At 23.9% G+C, this 20,985-nt stretch overlaps 11 protein-coding genes across 11 annotated transcripts; 3 read left to right on the plus strand and 8 right to left on the minus strand.

Annotated features, from left to right (window-relative positions):
- Positions 1-28: 28 nt before the first annotated feature.
- On the minus strand, positions 29-450 carry DICPUDRAFT_73970 (uncharacterized protein; the record flags this gene model as incomplete). The annotated part of the gene is made up of 2 exons (XM_003282970.1): positions 29-125; positions 221-450. 2 exons carry the CDS (start codon positions 448-450, stop codon positions 29-31), a joined length of 327 nt encoding a protein of 108 aa, XP_003283018.1.
- A 636-nt stretch (positions 451-1,086) lies between these two features.
- On the plus strand, positions 1,087-3,078 carry DICPUDRAFT_146605 (uncharacterized protein; the record flags this gene model as incomplete). The annotated part of the gene is made up of 1 exon (XM_003282928.1): positions 1,087-3,078. One exon carries the CDS (start codon positions 1,087-1,089, stop codon positions 3,076-3,078), a length of 1,992 nt encoding a protein of 663 aa, XP_003282976.1.
- A 55-nt stretch (positions 3,079-3,133) lies between these two features.
- On the minus strand, positions 3,134-6,076 carry DICPUDRAFT_146606 (uncharacterized protein; the record flags this gene model as incomplete). Its single annotated transcript, XM_003282971.1, has 1 exon — positions 3,134-6,076. The coding sequence occupies one exon, from the start codon at positions 6,074-6,076 to the stop codon at positions 3,134-3,136; it is 2,943 nt and encodes a 980-aa protein (XP_003283019.1).
- Positions 6,077-6,079: 3 nt separating this feature from the next.
- DICPUDRAFT_25175 (uncharacterized protein) lies at positions 6,080-6,316 on the minus strand (the record flags this gene model as incomplete). Its single annotated transcript, XM_003282972.1, has 1 exon — positions 6,080-6,316. A coding segment is annotated over one exon (237 nt), but the record flags the coding sequence as incomplete, so codon positions are not given.
- An 863-nt stretch (positions 6,317-7,179) lies between these two features.
- DICPUDRAFT_91017 (uncharacterized protein) lies at positions 7,180-7,781 on the plus strand. Its single transcript, XM_003282929.1, has one exon. It carries the CDS (start codon positions 7,232-7,234, stop codon positions 7,715-7,717), a length of 486 nt encoding a protein of 161 aa, XP_003282977.1. The 5' UTR covers positions 7,180-7,231; the 3' UTR covers positions 7,718-7,781.
- Positions 7,782-7,803: 22 nt separating this feature from the next.
- On the minus strand, positions 7,804-8,232 carry DICPUDRAFT_91018 (uncharacterized protein). The gene has a single exon (XM_003282973.1). It carries the CDS (start codon positions 8,164-8,166, stop codon positions 7,957-7,959), a length of 210 nt encoding a protein of 69 aa, XP_003283021.1. The 5' UTR covers positions 8,167-8,232; the 3' UTR covers positions 7,804-7,956.
- Positions 8,233-9,809: 1,577 nt separating this feature from the next.
- DICPUDRAFT_146609 (uncharacterized protein) lies at positions 9,810-10,436 on the minus strand (the record flags this gene model as incomplete). The annotated part of the gene is made up of 1 exon (XM_003282974.1): positions 9,810-10,436. The coding sequence occupies one exon, from the start codon at positions 10,434-10,436 to the stop codon at positions 9,810-9,812; it is 627 nt and encodes a 208-aa protein (XP_003283022.1).
- Positions 10,437-11,227: 791 nt separating this feature from the next.
- Positions 11,228-12,607, minus strand: DICPUDRAFT_25072 (uncharacterized protein; the record flags this gene model as incomplete). The annotated part of the gene is made up of 1 exon (XM_003282975.1): positions 11,228-12,607. One exon carries the CDS (start codon positions 12,605-12,607, stop codon positions 11,228-11,230), a length of 1,380 nt encoding a protein of 459 aa, XP_003283023.1.
- Positions 12,608-13,079: 472 nt separating this feature from the next.
- Positions 13,080-16,126, minus strand: DICPUDRAFT_146611 (uncharacterized protein; the record flags this gene model as incomplete). The annotated part of the gene is made up of 5 exons (XM_003282976.1): positions 13,080-13,512; positions 13,584-14,132; positions 14,184-15,157; positions 15,230-15,838; positions 15,935-16,126. 5 exons carry the CDS (start codon positions 16,124-16,126, stop codon positions 13,080-13,082), a joined length of 2,757 nt encoding a protein of 918 aa, XP_003283024.1.
- A 2,287-nt stretch (positions 16,127-18,413) lies between these two features.
- DICPUDRAFT_18544 (uncharacterized protein) lies at positions 18,414-19,409 on the plus strand (the record flags this gene model as incomplete). Its single annotated transcript, XM_003282930.1, has 1 exon — positions 18,414-19,409. A coding segment is annotated over one exon (996 nt), but the record flags the coding sequence as incomplete, so codon positions are not given.
- A 59-nt stretch (positions 19,410-19,468) lies between these two features.
- Positions 19,469-20,704, minus strand: DICPUDRAFT_96241 (uncharacterized protein; the record flags this gene model as incomplete). Its single annotated transcript, XM_003282977.1, has 4 exons — positions 19,469-19,642; positions 19,708-19,740; positions 19,799-20,339; positions 20,399-20,704. 4 exons carry the CDS (start codon positions 20,702-20,704, stop codon positions 19,518-19,520), a joined length of 1,005 nt encoding a protein of 334 aa, XP_003283025.1. The 3' UTR covers positions 19,469-19,517.
- Positions 20,705-20,985: the final 281 nt, after the last annotated feature.

Consider the following 20,985-nt stretch of genomic DNA (forward strand, 5'->3'; position numbering starts at 1 on the left):
TTAACATTTTATAATTCTGTGGCCACGATTACCGGTCATCATCATCTTCACCTATTGACAAAATTTCTAAAAATGCTGAGCAGTTTGAATTGCTGCTTGTAGTAGTTCTGCTTCTGCCTGTATTACTGTGTGATTAATGAAAAGGATAGTGTGTTAGTAAATTTGAATATTTAAAACAATCTGGTGTAAATTATATATTGGTATTTATTGATTTATTTACTTATTGATTATTGAACCACCATTTGAGGTTGAAGCTGTACAAAAACTTGAAGAGGTTGAAAAGGTTGAAGCAAAGTTTGAAGTTGATGAAGCGGCACCAGCAGTAACAAAATTAGATGATTTGCTGGAAAAAGCTTCAGCGGTTAAAGTAGCTTTACCACTATTAACTCTACTAAAGTTTTTTGATGCCTTTAAAGTTTTTGAAATAAATCGAAATGATTGAGCATTCATTTTATTTAATCTAATATAATATATAAAAATAGTAAAATAAAAAAATAAGCACAAATAATGATAATCAATGAAAAAAAATTTTAAAAAAAAATTAAAATTTTTTTTTTTTTTTTTTTTTTTTTTTTTTTTTTTTTTTACATAAAAAATTAAAAATAAAAATTTAAAAAAAAAAAACGAAAAAAATAGAAGGGGTTTATTGCGATAAATTCATTTGGTTATTAACATTGTGATTAGTTTTATTATCTTTATTTACTTGAAGATTTAAATGGTTTTTTATAATAATTAATTAATTTTTTTATTTATTTTTTTATAATTTGGCTTTTAAATTGGATCCTTAATGAAATTTACATTTAAATTTCATTCTAAAATGTGCCTTTTTTTTTTTTGCCAAATGGAATTATAATTCCAAAATCTATCAAATTTATTTTAATTATAATAACCTTGAGTCATGATATTTTTTTCATTCATTAACTAACCCATCATCTAGATTCTAAAAAAAAAAAGTAAAAATTAAATTTTTATTTTATTTTTATTTTTATTTTTATTTTTTTTATTTTTTTTTTAATTTAAAAATTTTTTTTTTTCATTCATTAAATATTTTTTTATATTTATAAAATTATATTAAATAAATACTTTATGGAAAATATAGATATTAATCATAATAATAAAAATACAAATAATAACATTGAAAACAAAAATTATAATAATAATAATAATAATAACAATAATAACAATAACAATAAAAAAGAAGATCTATTTTTACAAATATGGAAAAATCTATTTTTAAGATTAGTAATCTTAAGAAAACTTAGACAATTTCAAATATTTGATTCAATTAAAATTAATTTAAATGAATCATTTTTTCAATCTCCTTACAAGGAATATGTTAAGAATTTAGTATATGAATATTTTATAGATGATGACAGTGGCAGTAGTAGTGATAAAGAGATAACATTAAATAATAATAGTTTATTAAAATCAATACCACAAAATATTAAATATATAAATTTTATTATATTATCAAATACAACAAATAGTAGAAATAATAATAATAATAATAATAATAACTCCTTAATAGAATTTCCAAACTCAATAGAATCTTTAAAATTAATTACAAATAATAGATTTATAAATGTTTCATTGATACTACCAGAAAATTTAATCAAATTGGATCTATCAAATTTTCATTGTTCATTGCCTCTGGAGACAATTTTAGAGAATCTACGTAAAACAAATAAACTAAAAGTGTTATTATTAAGCAACCAATCTTTTAGAGAGGGTGGTCTAGTAGAATCAATTACTGACTTGGACTTGGGCATTTCAAAGCAAAAATACTTACCTGGCCATTTTCCAAAGGGTTTAAAGAGACTAAAAACTTCCAAATACTTTAACCAGCCATTGATGGTCAATAGGGTCATCTATGAAACTGTTTTAAAGAGCACCTTTAATATAGAGCAGGCTTTACCATATTTCGATAACCACAACTTGTTCCCAGACAATTTAGAGACATTGATTTTCAACGATGCATTTAATCAATCAATAAACTCTGTATTACCAAAATCATTAACCACCCTCAAGTTTATTAATGAGTCAGATTTTAACCAACCTCTATCCGGTAGCTTCCCACCATCACTTTCATTTATAAAGTTTGGTAAATGGTTTAACCAAGACTTTAGAGTTTTACCAAGTTTAACAAAATTAAAACTAGGTGTTTCCTTTCAAAGAATCTTTGATATCCAGAGTAATCCACCAAGCGCTTTAAAGAAAATAAGATTCAAGAGTTCGTTCGAATCTAATCAAACCATCACTGTAAATACTTTTACTAAAAGCTTGCCACCAGGCCAATTAAAATCTGTACATTTGTCATCACATCAAACCATAGAACCAAACTCTATCCCATTCGGTGTAACAAGTGTAAGAGATTGTAATTGGTCAATGGTTCATTTATTACCAGCATCTGTAACAAAGCTTAAATATGAAAGCGAACTTCTCGAGATACCAATGGTTGGTGGAGATGTAGCTGTTAGACAACAAGTGCCAAAAAATATAAAGTCTCTATATCTTTTAGGATTAAAAGAAACAAGCAATAGTTTACCCTCTACTATAGATCATTTGGAGTATGGTGGTAAAGTATTATTTAATAAGAGATCGAGCAATGGTATTGGTGCTCCTAGTGATCCTATAGTTATAAACAATAAGAAACTACCACAACATTTAAAAATATTAGTACTTAAAGAGGAATCAATTTTAAAAACATTAGAACCCAATTCATTACCACCAACATTAACAGCACTTTCAATAAACAAAACTAGATCACCAATAGAAATTGGCCAGTTACCCTCATCTTTAAAAATTCTCGAGCTTGGACCCAAATTTAATCAAAACATAACAAATGACTGGTTACCCCCACACATAGAGGCATTGGTAATAAGAAATAGAGCTATTCAAATTGAATCTCCATCTGATTTACCATCATCCCTAAATTGTATTTATCTCTCAAGCCAATCAATTATAATTAATCAATTCAATCAATTCTTGCCCATTCTAGTCGATAAGATACATGTATTTGATATAAATTCAAAATGTAAAACAAAATTATTTAAAAAACTATTAGCAAAGATAAAATAAAAAAAAAATAATTAAAGGTACAAGTTTTTTTTTAATAAATTAAAATTAATATTATTTATTTTAACCAATTAATATATATATAGTCTTTATGATTTAATAGTTTGTTTTTAGTATATAATAATAGATTTTCATCTATCATTTTATTATCATAAAGTTGCTTTAAAAAAACTATAGAGTTTGAATTTACTATATTATCTATAATGGATTCTGAAAGCTGTAAATCTGGGTGGTTTGGATATGTATTTAATAAGGAATAATAGAGTTTAAAAGATATCTGTTGTATAGGAAGGCATTTGGTGTGGTGTCTAATAAAATTAGTAAAAGAAATTTCTCTTTTTGAAAAAATAGAATTATATAGACACGAGGTTATTAAGGTATCGGGTGTTATTGTGTTTTTGGTATCAATGGTGCAAATATTAACTATATTTCTTATTTGGTTATGATATTTTATTAATAGCGATGATTGGAGTAGATTATTTAGTTTATCTGTTTGATTTAGTATTGCTGAGAGTACGATTTCATCACCACCACAAAGAGCATAGTCTAGGCAACGTTCAGAGAATTGAAAATGGTTATTAAAATAGCTTGGGAATCTGATTTGAATGGTTTCTAAATGTTGTAAAAATAAATCTGATCTCCTAATCATTAATAGGAACTCTAGAGTATGATTAATTAACTCTTTACCACCAAAATTGCATTTTGTTTGGTCTGAAAAAAATCGAGTTTCTTTATATATAAACTGATTGATTAATTTATTTAAAATTGCATCGAATGTTGAATATTTACCAAATATAAAATCAAACGAGAATTCTTTTGGATCTAAATAATTTCGAAGATCGAATGGTTCTATTCTTTGCTCGAGTCCTTGTTCAAAGCAATATGTTGTATCTGGTAGTTTGTAATAATAAAATTGATAAAGTTTAAATTGTGGCACACTTGAAATATATTTTATTAAATTTCTTGACTTTATTGCGAGATAATATACCGAAAACAGAGTTGAATGTTGAACCTCTACAATACCAGACTCGTTTATAAATTGGTGAGTCAATGAAATCTTTTCAAATGCTACATTTTCACTTTGAATTAATACCCTAAATAAATAATTAATGGCTCTGCTTAAAGCTTCTCTATATTTTGCTTCTTTTATATGACCATTATTATTTATTAGTTGTTTTGAATTGTTTATTAATAATTGAACCATATCAATAATTTGGTCTGGGTCTCTTTGGGAACATGGATGTGTTATAAATGAGCATTCTATGGTTTGAGGACTAGTAAATATTGGGATTTCATCGAAAATATCTGGTAATAGTTCGTTTTCATTCATACCCTCCCATACTTCAACAAATATTCGAGGGTATTTCACTATGGGATTAAATTTGATCCTGTTTAAGAGATTGTTGAATTTATATTTAGATGCTCTTTTAATGGTTGCAATGAATAATTTAATCCATAGTTTCAAATTGCTTTTACTTGAATCTTCACCATCAAAGGCCAGGTTTTGAAAAGCTTCGTTATCGGGTATTAAGTCTAAGCAAAAATATAAACCCGCGATATTTCTATTTGAAATAAAATAGGTTATGGTTTCTAAAAGTTGGTCTATTTGCTCATTAGATAGCCTCTTTGATAATTTGATATGGTCAATTTTTCTCTCTAGTTCAATAATGTTGAAATTACAATTGTCTATGACTAATTTTATTTCATTTAAGCCAAATGATTCAAGGGCATTCTTGAGTGGAAATATAAATGCATTTATCTCATTAATATTTGGTAACTTTAGTTGAACTTTGTTAATTGCATAATCCAGGGATTCATAGTTTAAAAATAACAGATCTTTTGCTTTACTATAGTATTTGAAATCCTTAAATAGTTCTTTATAATTTGTAATTAAATCTACTGTTTCTTTATCTTTGATGGCAAACCTATATTCATTTACATCCTTTGAACCAATTGTATGCTTTGGGATTGTCACGGTAATTCTCTTTATTACTTTTAACCATTTCGAAACCAATTCGCTTTTATTTGATAATGAATTTATAAAGCTGTAGAACTCTTTATTTTCGAGAGTATAGAAATAATGGGAAATCGAATATTGAATACTCCTTTGGACAAAGTTGCAGATAAACCTATATTTTTCTCTACCATATAGAACTGAATAGTAATATTTAATAAAATCTTGACTTAAAATTGTATGGAACGCTTCATTTCTATTTCTTTTGATAGCCCTGAACTCTTTTTTAACTCTTTTCCAGTCATTTTCATTATTTGATAAAAATAGTTTTAAATTTTCAATTTCAAACAATTCCTTTTCAATATAACCAAATCTTTTTATTTCTTTTTCTTCATAAGCGGAGGTACTATATTCATCCATCTCTCTAAAAAGACCCGTAAGTTTGAGAATTCTTTTTTTACCCAATTCTTTAATATCTATTATATCTTGAATTATTTGTTCATATTGCTCTAATTCTTTGGGTATATAATAATAGTTTAAATCTAGAAGCTTGTTTTGGATATTTAGTGAAACTACATTGAATACTATATCTTGGATGTCGATTTTCCCTAAATCGTCTTGGTATGATAAGGTTGGTGGTATATGATAGTCTGGGTTACTGATTATAAGTTGGAGTATTTTATCTCTTTGAAAGATACTGTTTACTTTTTTAAATACATTTTTAACAATAAGATTTTTATATTTATTCATTAATTGGTTTATGTGGGGTTGATTGTTACTATTATTATAATTTTTTAATAATGATTCTATTTGTGAAATGGTTGATTCATTAAATGATTTTTCTAATAGTGAGGGTATTATTTGTATAGAATAGGGAGGATTTACAGCAATTTGAATATACTCTTCATCTAGTTTATGAAGCTGATGGAATAAATTATCTTTATTGCTAATTGAGCTTGATGACATTATTTGGTGGAAAAGGTCTAATGCTAACATTCTATCGCTCTTTAAAAGTTGGTTTAATATATTTGTATCAGGATAGCCCATATTGATATATTCCTTGGCTTCTAATTTACATTTAAGTAACTGGTATTCTTTATTTTTTAGTAACCAATCCAATGAGGTTATTTCTTTGAATTTCTTTCTATTTTCATTGTTAATTCTTCTGATATCACTGTATTTGACCCATTCAGTTGCGCGAATATGATAAAATATTAAATTGAATAAATATTTATTATGAAAAACTTTATAAAATAATGTTTCATTTTTATTACTATTGGTTATCATTGGTTGTTACTTATTGGTCATAAATTAAGTGAACTATTTAAATTGATTACAATCCATTTAGAAACTTTTATTATAATTGTCATTGTTATTAAATATTATTGTATAAAAAATGTTTCACTGGTACATTTTTATTTATTTTTTTTTTTTTTTTTTTTTATAAAAATTTTAATAAAATTTTTTTAAAATTAAGACTCTGGAAAAAAAATAAAAAAATCTGATTTATTAAAAAAACTACAGTTTTTATAATTATTTGTATTATTACTATTATTATTTTTATTATTATTATTATTAATTTTTATTTTATTGTTTTTTTTCTCACGATTTCAGTAGTGCCTACCAAAAAAGATTTTATTGCAATAGTATATACAAATTGAGATTACCCAAAAATATTCTATAACAATATCAACCATATTATATATCTATGTTTATATTATATACCCAATAAAATGGTAGTTTTATTAATATTTTTTTTAGTTGCTATCAAAATTGGGTTATTATACTGGTTGTTTTTTTTAAATGATAGTTTTTTTTTTAACCACTTTGAACAAAAGTGGTAAAATAGTGGGACATTGTTGCAGTAAAAAACTTTATATTCATTCACACAGTATTATATATATATTTATTTTCATTCACACACTAAAATCACACACACCCACAGAATATTATTTTTTATTATAATTGTTAAATATAATTGGTAATTTGTAGTGAGAGGTGATTCTTTGATTAAAATAGCAATCCTATGTGTTTGTTTCATTATTAATTTTTTTTAATTATTTATTTTATTTTATTTAATATTATTTTTAATTATAATTAGAATTTTGATATAAATATAAATTTTTTTTTTTTATAATTCAATACTTTCATATTTATATAATAATATTAATATTTATAAAAAAAAAAAAAAAAAGATAAAAAATGAGAAAACAATTAAGATTATTAATTGCACTTGTAGTAGTACTCTTTTTAGGTGTTGCCCATGCCATTGTAGATGCTGAACAAAGAAGAGAGAACAAACATCAAAGAGAAATACAAAATGCTCAAAATGCCAGACAACATAGAGATGCTAGAAACCAAAGAGATGCCCAACACATCAACAATGCCCAAAATCAAGAACAACAAAGACAACAACAACAAAAGAACCAACAAAAGAACCAACAAAAGAACCAACAAAAGAACCAACAAAAACAACAACAAAAGCAACAACAACAAAAACAACAACAACAAAAACAAAAAGCCCAACAACAAAGACAATCCCAACAAAAAAACCAACAACAAAGACAAGCCCAACAAAGACAACAACAAAGACAACAACAACAAAGACAACAAGCTCAACAAAGACAACAAGCTCAACAAGCTCAACAAGCTCAACAAGCTCAACAAAGACAACAAAAAAGAAATTAGAATCCCTAAAAAATTAAATTTGTAAACAGAAATAAATAAAAATATAAATTCTAAATTATAGTATAAAGCTTTTTTTTTTTTTTTTTGGAGATACAGTTTTTTAAATATTTATAAAATTATATAAACAATAAAATAATAATATTTTTATAATAAATAAATAAATAAATTTTATTTTTTTAATGATTTAAAAACTATTATATATTAAAACATTAATATATGTTTACTTCCAAAAGAGTGTTTTAAGAGTCAATAATTATACTCTTTTGATAATGATTTATAGCATTTTCTGACTCTACTTGGCAGACTAAATTACGGATATATGATTCATGGCCTTTGTATGATACACCTAATGGAGCAGAGGAATTAGTGAGAACCTTTTCGACTTCTGAAATGGCAAAGTCAATTTCTTCTTGGCTGACAGTAGAGATTTTAGAATTTGGAACACCCATTATTTAAATTTTGATTAAAAGTTTTAAATATTGAAATATAATAATTTATTGTATAAATAATAATTTATTAAAAAAATTTGATATGAAAAATATTATTTTTTTTAAAAATTATTTATACTTTTTTTTTTTTTATAATAAAAAATGTTTTAAATAAAAAAAAATAAAAAAAATTATATATAATAAATAATTTAATTAAAAAATAATTACTTTATTAAAAATGGTAATCAAAATATCTAATCTATAATCAATCAGTTAAAATATAATTTAAAAAACAAAGCCAGTTTTTTTTTTATTTTAATTCTACTGATACATATAAATGCCACACATATTTCTAAAAAAGATATATATCTTTTTCATTCAAAAATATTTTTTTTTTTTTTAAAATTGTTAATGTAGTATTGCCATCTTATATTGCCATATATAAAAAAAAACATTTTCATTTATACCTCATTGAGTGTATATATTTTTTTTGTGTAGCCCTAAATGGTGTTAAAAAAAATTAAATCTCTGCATTTAAAAAAAACTATATAAAAATCAATAAGCACATACTCACACACACACACTAACACACCCTCTAAATAATCATAATTGTATTTAATAATTCTAACCGACACCAGTTTGTGAATGATTGAAAAAAGTTTACAATTGGTGTTTATATATTGTGTTTTTATATTTTTTTTTGAACATTAATAGTGTGTTACCTTAAAAATAAAAAAAAAAACTGTCCCATTTTTTAACTTGAACTATATTTATAAAAAAAAAAATTGAATTTTAAAATTAAAAATATAAAAGTGTTATAATAATATGTTTACATATTTTTACATATTAACAAAAATAGAAAGTGTTAAATAAATTTGTTACAGTTGTTTATAATTTGGTAATGTAATATGATTTTTTTTTTTTTTTTTTTAATTTCAAAATATTAAAATATACCAATTTATCGAATTTATGATTAAACCCAATTTTATTAATAGTTTTAATTGGTTACATTTTTTATATCTTCATTAGTAAAAAAATAAAACCCACACCCACACACTCTTAAAAATATAAACACACATACACTAAAAATTAATTATATGAATCAAAACTATTTCATAATCTCGAAAAACTAAGATGAACCAGATTGTTTAAACAATAACCTTTATTAATTATAGTTGTTGAAAATAATTATTATAAACATTTAAAAAAAAACTTTGAAACAAAACTGCATTGCCTTATAAACAACATGTTGTAAAAATAGACTTTTATCCACTTCAAAATGAATCATATTTCTTTTTTCTGTTTTTTTTATTATTATAATTTATTTTAATATGGAAATTAAAGTTTAGATCTAGAATTTTGTTGTTGTTTTGTTGTTTCTATCACATAAAAAAGACAATTCTCATAAATCAAGATTTAAATGATTTATTATAAAAATATAACAATAAAATTTTTTATTGGAATGTAACATTAAAATAAATTAAAAAAAGTAGGTGTTAAATTATATTACAAATAAATGGAAGAAAAAAAAAAGCAAAAAACAAATTATTAAATTGTTTTTTTATTTTTTTTTTCAAATTAAATTTTTATTATAATTGGTATTTTTGTTTTTATAAATATAAGTTTATATTTATTATTACTATATTATATTAATATTATTTAATTTAACACATATGGAGGGTGTGTTTGCAGACGTTGCCTGGGGTTTCGTGTTTTTTGATTTCAGTAACGATTTTGTTGACTGATTCGTGGATAACTTTTTTGCAGATATGGATGGCTTCGTGGATTTCAAAGTTGTTACATTCTTGATCTACATATCTTTCAACATCAGCGGTATTTTGACCTGAGAGGATGTGTTTTTCAGCACTTTTAACGGCATAGTCGCAAGCTCTGCATTCGAATTTCTTTAATGGGTTGTGACCGTGGTGATGTTTCCAGTGGAAACCTAACATGGCTGGTTTTTCTTCTTCAGTTCTAATTAATTTGTTCTTTGGGCACATTTTGATTTGTTTGCAGATGGTATCTGGGGTTTCGTGGTTAATAATTTGGCTGATGATAGTTAAACCATAGACATCAACGACAGTTTGGCAAGTTGGGGTCCATTTGTGTGGAAGGAATTTACAAGCATGTTCTAAATTGCTGACAATTTCGGTAGTGGTAAAGTTTTGTTTAATTAAATCGGTAGCACTGTGGATGACGTATTCGCACATTTCACATTTGACGTGACCAGCGGTAGCTGAACCAGTGAAAAGAGCTAAAAAGGCAACTAATAAAACTAATAAAAATCTCATTTTATAATGTGTATATATATAAATATTTAAAAAATAAACAGTAAAAAATATAATACTATAGAAATATTATAATATTATTTAAATAAAAAAAAGTTTGTAATGGTCTGGTCTAAATAATTTTTTTTTTCTTTTATACAAACTCCAACTCTTAAAAAAATAAAAAAAGAAAAAAATAAAAAATAAAATATATAAATTATTTTTTTTGTTTTTTTTACCAGTTTAGAAAAATCCTTTCTATAATTTCATCAACTTGATTTGATAACCATTTAATTTAACTGGGTTTATAAAAAAATATATTTTTTTTTTTTTATTTTTTTGCGTTTGGAGTTAAAAGACAACATGAAACACAAATTAATTTTTCGAATATTTTTCAATTTATTTTTTTATTTTTAAATTTTTTTTATAGCTTTCTTGTTGTTTTTTGACCTGCACAAAAAAAAAAATTAAACAACCACCTTATTGGAGCCATTGACCAGTGATGAAAAAAAAATAAAAACTAATTTTTTAATTTTTTTAATTTTTTTTTTTTTTGATGGTTTTGGACGAAAAACTCTGGTAAAAAAAAAAAAAAAAAAAAAAAGAGAAAAAAAGAAAAAAAAGAAATTTATTATAATTAATATTATTATTTATTATTTCTTTTGAAAAAAAAAACATAGAAAATATAAATATATAAATTTTATTTTTAATTTATGTTTATTTATATTAAATTTAATATAATTTATTGCTATTTATTTTAAATTAAATAAAAAGATTTTTATCTTTTTTTTTTTTTTTTTCTTCAAATATAAAACTTAAGTTTTCTTTAATTTATTATAAACCTCTGAAATTCTCTTTATACCTTCATAAACAAAATCATTTGGTAAAGTAAAGATTAATCTAAAGAAACCTGGATCATTGAAATAGCATAGTTTACCTGGATTAACAATAATTTTATTTTCAAACAAATGATCCCAAATTTTAATTTCTTGTGAAAATTTATCATTTTCATCAATTGGGAATGATGGTAAACATGCTCTTAGATCCAATGAAATAAAAAGACCACTTGATGATTTTAAAAATGGGATATTAAATTCGTTGAGATACTTTACTGCAAAATCATAAGACTCTTTTAAACGCTTTTGATTTTCTTTAAGATAGTTTTCTAAATAAATTTTATCTGAAATTATATTAATTAAAGCAGATTGAACCAGAGTAGAGCAGCAATAATAATTTGATGTAACCAACATATATTTAAGTACATTGGGGTTTTGAGAGTAAAAATAACCAGCTCTGAACCCATTAATACAAAAATCTTTTGAAAATCCTGATACGATATGGCAGTAGTCACCCATATCACCTTTGCAAATATCATATAAACTATAGAAACTATTGGTTTTAATTAAGCTACTGCCATTGGATTGCTCAAGTACACCTTGCATTTTATCTTCATCATGATGATCGAATATTGATAATGCATAAATTTCATCACTTAGTAAATGTACTCTTTTCTTTCTGCACCAATCCACAACTTTTTTAATTTCATTTGATGGAAAAATAAAACCAGTTGGGTTATTTGGATTATTTAAAACTACCATTTTTACTTTATTTTTTCTATATAGTTCATCAAACACATCCAAATCAATTTTAAAATCTATTAATTCGTTGCTTTCTCTATCATACACTTCTGTTTTTGCTGGTATAACTTTAACACCAAATCTTTGATTTGCAAAAGGAATAAAATTTGGGAATAATGGTGAAGGTATAATAGCACACTCACCTTCATCGCAAAATAAATTAAATAAATTTTCCAATAAAGGTGTAGCACCATTCGATACCAATACTTGGTTCCATGTAACAGAGTTTTTTGGGTCTTGTGGTTTAGTTTTGAAAATATAATTTTGAAGCAAATCAGCAACAGCTTTTCTACACTCTACAAAACCACCCAAATCACAATACTGAGTGTGTTTTTGACAAAAATTTGGGTCATGTTTTAATTTATCATTCATTACATCAAATGATAACACATTTTCAGCAATACCTAAACTAATATATCCATTTTTATTTGTTTTAGGGTCATATAAATCGCTCATTGCTGTGTAATGGGCCATTGATATTTTATTATTACAACTTGGTGTGTTTAAAACCCTTAATCCATTTTTTGAAAATTCTTTTACATTAAAACCAAGATCCATAGTTTTTTTTTTCTTTTTTCAAAACTTTATATTTAAAAAAAAAAATAAAAAAAATTTTATATAAAATATAAAATATATTTTAAAAATATATGTATAAATATAAATAAATTATTTAATATGTTTATAACAATATACCTATAAAAAAATATTGTTTTTCGAATTTAATTAAAGATTTTAAAATCATTTATTTTTAATGGTATATTAAGAGATAAAGATTTTTTTTAAATTACAAATAATTTTTTGGGGAGTTTAAGAAAATTTAATTTTTGGGGGTATTATAATTATATATATTATAGTATAATTTTTTATATTATTTTAATTTAGTTTTTTACTATTTATAAAAAGTTTATTATTTTTCTTTATTATTCGCAAATAGTTTTTTAATTTAATTTTATTTTATTTTATTTTATTTTATTTATTTTATTTACATTATATTTTATTTATTTTTATTTATTTAAAATATATTATTTTATTAATTTAGATTTATCTCTTCACCATTAACTTTAATTGAAATTATGCTATTCATCAAGTTTTGTTTTAATAAATCTATAACCTCTGAACTATTGCTACTATTACTACTACTACTATTACTACTATTACTACTTGCTATACAATTGCACGAGCTTGAACCACTACCCACACTACCTAAACTTCCACTACTATTACCACTTTCACTACTATTACAGACACATGCTACACAACAACTATCCTCACTATTGTTTTCGTGATTTAAAACTAATGAAAGATTAATAACTGATGGTGGAATATTTTTTAATGATTTAATATCATTCGTAATTAAACCTAGTGTTAGCGAAACCACTGATTTTGGAATTGTGTTGAGCGGAACGGTTAGATTATAGTTGTTTAATACTAACTCTGTTACACTCGATGGAATATCTCTTTTTCTATTATTAAAAAAAAAATGTTAATATATAATTTATATTACTGCTACTATAAAGATAGCCATAATACATACCTTAATGGTTTGGTAAATTTGTATCCACATTTTAATGATATAATATTAAAAGGTAAATTTGATGAATAATCTTGAAACTGAAACTCATTACCCAGGTCTAGATCAGTTACACTTTCAGGAATAGATTCAGATTCTAGATCTTGATTAAACTTTTCGAAATAAAGTTTGGTCAAACTTGGAGGTAAACTACCTTCATATATTGGTTGGTCGAAATCTGATAGGACTAGATGGGTGACTGATGATGGTATTGAAAATTGTTCTAATGGTTGGTTGTATTTACCAAGGATGAGAATTTGAATTGATGGAGGCAATACACCTGGAAGTAGAGGATGGTTATAGTCACGTAGAGAAAGAGTTTCAACATTGGGCGGTATACAACCCTCTTCTTCAAGGGGTTGGTTAAATGAAGCTAATAAAAGTGTTGAAATTTTTGGTGGTAAAGTACCTGGCGATAAAGATTGATTAAAAGAGCAAAGAGACAAATGAACTACGGTATCTGGTATACAATCAATTGTTATTGGCTGATTAAACATTGAGAGATCTAGCTGTCTAAGATTTTTAAAACAACCAGGTACTAGTGGTTGGTTAAACGATACTAACGTTAACTCTTCCACCAACTCTGGTATACAATCAGGTGTTAATAATTGATTGAAAGCTTTTAAATCGACCAGGTTTTCTACTGAGCTTGGAAAGCACTCTGGCACTATAATTTGGTTAAATGAGGACAGTAGCAGATAATAAACAGAGTCTGGGATGAAATCTGGCAATAGATGCTGGTTGAACGAAGGTAATATTAGCTCTTTTATTGAATCTGGAAAATGATATTGGCTAATTGGTTGATTAAAAGATTTCATTTTGAGGAACTCTACTTTGTGGGGTATACAAAACTCTTTTAAACATTGATTAAACATCGGTAGTGATAGTCTCTTTACTGTGATCGGTATTGCCCTCTCTACTAATTGGTTATTAAATTTTGGTAATTTTAAATCGACAACATTTGGTATACACCCAGGAAGTAGAGGTTGGTCAAAGGATGGTAATAAAAGTTTGAAAAGGTTTTTGGGTAACGAGTTTGGTAATAAAGGTTGATTAAATAAATCCAATCTAATGCTGGTAATTGAGTCTGGTAAGCTATCTGGATCTAAGAATTTGTTAAAGGCAGGTATGCTAAGTTTGGTTACACTAGAGGGAATACAATTTTTACATATAATTTGATTAAATACTGGTAGATAGAGTTCTTTAACTGAAGCTGGTATGCACCTTGGAGTAATGATTTGGTTAAAAGTTGTCAAGGTCAAAGATTGCACATCGGGAATATATTTATGAATAAAGGATGGTAAAGTAATAATCTCTCTTCCTTTCAAATCTCTTATGTCTCTTGACTTTTGCAGTGCTGGTAATAAAACTTCATTATCTATATTTAAAATACTATTTGATCCCAGTCTTTCTTTAATTTCTGGAAGTTTAAACTGATTATTATCATTACCATCAAATTCATCGATTGGTTCTAATATTGAATTTATTGGAATTAAAAGGGTTTCATTTAGAATTGAATTTTTAAAATTTAGATCGTGCTTTAATATAATAAATAAATGGTCATTAGTATATACAAAATATATAAAAATATGCTATTATATTAAACTTACTAAATATTTATGCTTTTTTAAGAATTGAATATCAGCTCTGCCATTTGGATTTGAAATTAAACAAGTTTGAATAAAATGTTTACACTCTAATGATAAATGATGAGGAATAAATGGAATTGCATTTTCATCTACCTTTGTCAAGTCTCCACCAGCCATCTCTATTATGGTGCAACCTAATGACCATATATCAGATTTTCTACCGGCTTTATTAGTTTGTAGACGTACTTCTGGTGCCATATGGGTATATGTACCTATTAACGAGTGATGCTTTGATGAACCCTCGTATTGTTTCGACAACCCAAAATCAATCAGCTTGATTAAACTTATATCGCTTTTATCCAATAAGATATTTTCACCTTTGATATCCCTATGAATAATACAATTGTGGTGTATAAAGTAAATTGCCTCTACTAAACTTTTTACAATAGTGTGTATTTCATTCTCTGGAAATTTGCAACCTTGAGCCATTCTTAATTTGTCTGCTATACTGATACCATAGACATACTCCATATAAATATAAATATGCTTTTCATCCTTGCCCAATCCATAAAACTTTGCAATAGAACTATGCTGCTTTAGTTTTTTTAATATATTAATTTCATTAAACTCCTAATTATTATAATAATAATAATTTAAAAAATATCGCGGTATAAGTATATTTTTATTATTTTTTTTAAAATTTTTTTTATTTATGGACACACATACGAATTTGTGTTTTTCAATAACTTTTATTGCTGTAAATAAACCGCCAACAGTTTTACCATTGATTTTACCATTTAACTTTTTTCCTTTATAAACTTTAGAGAAACCACCTGATCCTACAACAGTATTAATTTCCCATTCTTGGTCGATATGTGGAATAAATTCGTCATCTTCATCATAATCTTTATTTACCATTTAAAATGATGGTTTATATTAAAAAATAAAGTTAATAATAAAATTTATTAATTATTATAATTATATCTATCTATTCAAAAAAAAAAAAAAAAAACATGAAAAAAACTAAAATAAAAATTAAAAAATAAAATAACCAAATTATTTTCTATTATTTTTTTTTGAAGATATTTTTTTTTTTATTTTTTTTCTTTTTTTTTTTCTTTTATATTTTATATTTTATAATTTAATCTTACATTTGAGATGTATAAATAACTATAAAGTAAAGAAAATATTAAATATTAAAGAAAAAAATAAAATATAAAAAAAATATTTGTAAAACGACAAAAAGATAAATAAAATTAAAAATTTAAAATTTTTTTTTTTTTAATTTTTAAAAAAAAAGAGGTTTTTTTTTCCCATAAACAATATAGTTACTCTGTACATAAAAGTTTGGTTTTTGTAAAACAAACAATTTATTCGCGTTCCACATACTAATGTGACCTCTAAGCTTATTTTTAATGATTTTAGCGTCGGGACAGAGTGGAAAGAGTAAACGAAATTACTTTCGACGAAGCTTTGCTTAATTAATTTTTATGTAATTTTAATTAAAAAATAGGTTTCAAACACTTTTCAATAAAAAAAAAATAAAAAATTAATATAATAATCAATAATTTGTAAATATAATGTGAATTTTTCTCTATATAATTTAATCTTACATTTGAGATGTAATTATATATAGAAAAGTAAAAATAAGATTAGAGATATAATCATTGAAATAATCATGGTCTTAATATCATAATAATTTAATATTATAATAATTTTCATAGATATTTTCATAAATATAAATCCAAAAATAATAAAAATAAAAAATAAAAATAAACAAATAAAATAGAATCATATAAATACTAATTAAAAATTAAATGAATAACACAATTCACATATTTGTTTATTTTTTCCATCACACTATCTTTAGTATTTTACAGAAATTATCATTCAAATAATTATTCAAATAAATAATAGATAAATATAAAAAAAGGATATACATAAAATTAATTTTACTAACATTATATGGGCATTTATTTGAAAAAAAAAAAATAGAATCTCCTTTTTTCACAGCTATTTTAAGGAAATAATATATTTATACATCGTGGTTATATATACATATTCTAATTCATAACACACATTAATTAATTATTTATTATTTTATTTATCTTGCCCAATAGCACTCGTTTAGATGTTTTATAGATATCAAGAAATTGAAAAGAATGTATGCCATATATTATATATATTATTATATATAAAAACAATTAAATAAAAATAAATAAACAAACAAATAAACAAATAAATAAATAAATAAATAAATAAATAAAAATAAATATTAAAAGAAAAAAAAACACATCAAAAACCACACTCATATATACGATTTTTATATTTATTATTTTAAAAAGTAATTTTATAGTATAACAAGTTTTTTTTCAATTGGAAAATATCGAGTTTATGAATCCATTTGTGTGTGTACTTAAACACCCATAGCAATATTATTTGTGTATGAAAATTAGATTATACTATTTTTATACCACACATTGTTTTGTGTGTGTGGATATTTTTGTGTTTTTTTTTAATTTAAAATCTCGTTTTAATAAAATTGGTTTTTATTTTATTATTTTTCATTTTATTATTTGTTTTTTATTATTGTTGTTATAATAATTGCCATTGTTTTTTAAAAGATTATTTCTCATTGCTGTACATTTGGTTTTTTTTTTAAATAAATTCACAATTTTTTTTCTTTTAATGGGTTCAATATTGCCATAGTTATTACTGTATTAGGTTATCAATTACATTTTTAGTACTATTTCGTCACTCTGTTTATTTTTTCTTTTTTTTCAAATTAATTTAAAAATAGTTTTAGATTATTGGAATAAATATTATTAATTTTTTAAATATTTTTATAATCAAAAAAAAAAAAAAAAAAAAAAAAAAAAAAAGAATTTAATTTTTAAAAAAAAAACAAATTTTATATAAATAATTTAAATAAAATACATTATAAAAAAATAATTTATTATCATAAAAAATAGATATATAAATATTTTCTCAATATTTTTTATAGTTTATTTATTTATTTATTTATATATTTTATACATCACCCCCACACCCTATTTTTAAATTATAAAAAAAAACAATAAAAAAAAAATAACAAATGGATTATAAAAATAATTTTTTAACAAGTGTCGATGAAATTCCAAAAGATATAGAAAAAAATGAAATAGATAGTATTAATAATAATATTACGTTACCAAAGGAAATCATCAATAGAGCCAATATAAAAAATACTATCAAAAAGGAAGAGGTTCCACCAAAACTATCACCAATTTTAGCAGAGTCAATGCGATTTGGTTTAATTATCGAGTTTTTATTAATTGCTATACCATTATTACAATATATTTTCAATTTTGATTGGCACAACGACTGTGTATTTAATTATTATCCGCTAAATCAATACTACCCATTATTTTTATTTACAATTATACTCAATGGTCTTATCTCAACATGGAAGGGTTATAAAGTAGATGGTAAATTATTCTTTGCAGGACATCATTTCTTTACAATGATAGTTATATTCTGGTCAATGTATCCAATGGGACCAACTCCAACTAGATTCTTTATTTATATTATCAATTATTTAATTATGCGTTTAGTCAAGAGAATTAAAGACGATGGTTATTTAACCAAGGATCAATGGGTTACATTCTATGTGTCTTATGCCTATTTTCAAACTGCAATGGGAATTATTATTATGTGCCTTTATCCAAAGTCTCCAAGTGGTGTCGATATGATTGGGTCATTAGCTCACTTAGACTCTTTAATCACCTGCAGAAAAGAAAATTTTGGAGGCAAACTTTTAAAAGACTCATCCTTTTTAATCCCAATCAACTGGTTAGTTGATCAAAAGTATAAAATTATTCAAAATGTACTATCTGTCTTAGATGTCGCTTCATTATGGTCTCTTATCATTCTATCATCTAAGCTCGAACTCAGTTTCAATTTATTTAAGTATTTAATACCATTTATTTTATTAGAATTTGCAATCAAACCATTGTTTAAGAATTTCAAAAGACCATACACCTACAAATTTTCAAATCACAGTTCATTCCCATCAACTCATGCTTGCATTTGTGGAATAATAGTTAGTTGTATTGCTTCACTTACTCCAACACAAAGATTAATATCCATTCTTTCAATGGGATTTTATAGAATTTATAGTCGTGCCCATACAATTGAGGATGTTTGTGCTGGTATTGCAATGTCCCACTTATTTATTGGTTTCTATAATGTTGTTGGATTATAAAAAAAATTTTTTTTTTTAAATAAAGATATTAAGTATTAATTTTATTTTTTTAGATTTCTTATTTGTTTATTGATTTTGTGGGTGTATTTTTTCTAAATATTTCTCGTTTATATTTTCTTTGGGGGATCTTCTAGTTAAAACAAAAACAACTTTATTTGCTTTATCCCAATATATATTAGCTAATTTATTTACTTTTAAAAATCATTAGTTAGAAAAATGAAAAAAATTATAATAAATAAAGGGGTTTTCAACATACCTTTCCAGGAAAATTCAGTAACTGAAATTCTTTCTATTATATTAAAATTTGTTAGTAATGAGAAAAAAAAAATAGAGTAATTTAAAATTACCTTGGTAAATAATATCTTTTTTTGATATATAAAATATTTCTAAAGTTGAATATTTTTCGGCATCAAACTTTAAATCTTTATTCATAAACCCAGGTTTTTTATATTTAATAATTTTATAATAGCTTGCTTTTTCAATTTCTAGTGATAACCTATCAATTTTATTTGTTAAAATTTTATAATGATTTTCATATTGTTGTAAATGAGTTATTTTTTGACATCTTTGAAATTCCTCTAAACACCCATATTTTTCTAAAGGACAAGATAAAATCTTTTTGGAACATAGTAAACTATGTAAATCTTTTGATTTTCTTTGGTAATTTTCTGAACAAAATTTGCACTTCTTGATAACACTAGGACATTCTTTTATATGGTTATCTTTTGCTCTATAAATGTGAAATGAATCCAATTCACACTTAACAAATATAAATTGGCACTGGCTTGTATGTTCTTCTAAATCTCCATACATTATTATTTCTTTACACCCATTAACCTCATCAATACATTCTAGTTTTGAATTAGTATAATAATATGGGCAATAAACCTTTTTTTAAAATAATTAATATTTAAATTATTAAATTAATTTTATAATTATGTTTTTACCTTTATTTTATTTAATTTTCTTTTTATTTCCATGTTACTGCTTAAAAAATAGGGACTGGCTCCTCTTTCAGAAGGTACAACTTCTCTACAGGTAGGACATGTAGATTCTTCATTCTTTTCAAACCATGGGATTATACAGCCTCTACAAAAAACATGGCCACTTGAACAAAACTGCACTGGATCATCTAATATATTTTGACAAATTGGACATAGTAAATAATCTTTAACCTCCTGTTCATTTACAGCTAAAATAGATTCGATTTTAATATCTTCTATTTTAAATTCGTATAAAGAAAATAGTTCCATAATTATTTTTTTTAATAAAAAGTAATAATTTAATTAAAAAAAAAAATAATAAATGAAAAAAAAAAAAATTTTGTTATGTATTCCTTATTCCCCCCAAAAATAGAATTTTTTTTTTTTTAATTTTTTTTATTATTATTTGTATAAAGTAAGTTATTTTTGTAGAGTGTGTGAAAAAAAATAATATTGTTGTATTACAATTTAAATGAATTTTTATTTATTGTTAATGATTATTTACAATGTGTGGTAGAAGTAAAGTGATTAATTCGAATTTTTAGGATAGT

Source organism: Dictyostelium purpureum (genome assembly GCF_000190715.1).
Source record: "Dictyostelium purpureum unplaced genomic scaffold DICPUscaffold_2, whole genome shotgun sequence".
NCBI lineage: Eukaryota > Evosea > Eumycetozoa > Dictyosteliales > Dictyosteliaceae > Dictyostelium > Dictyostelium purpureum.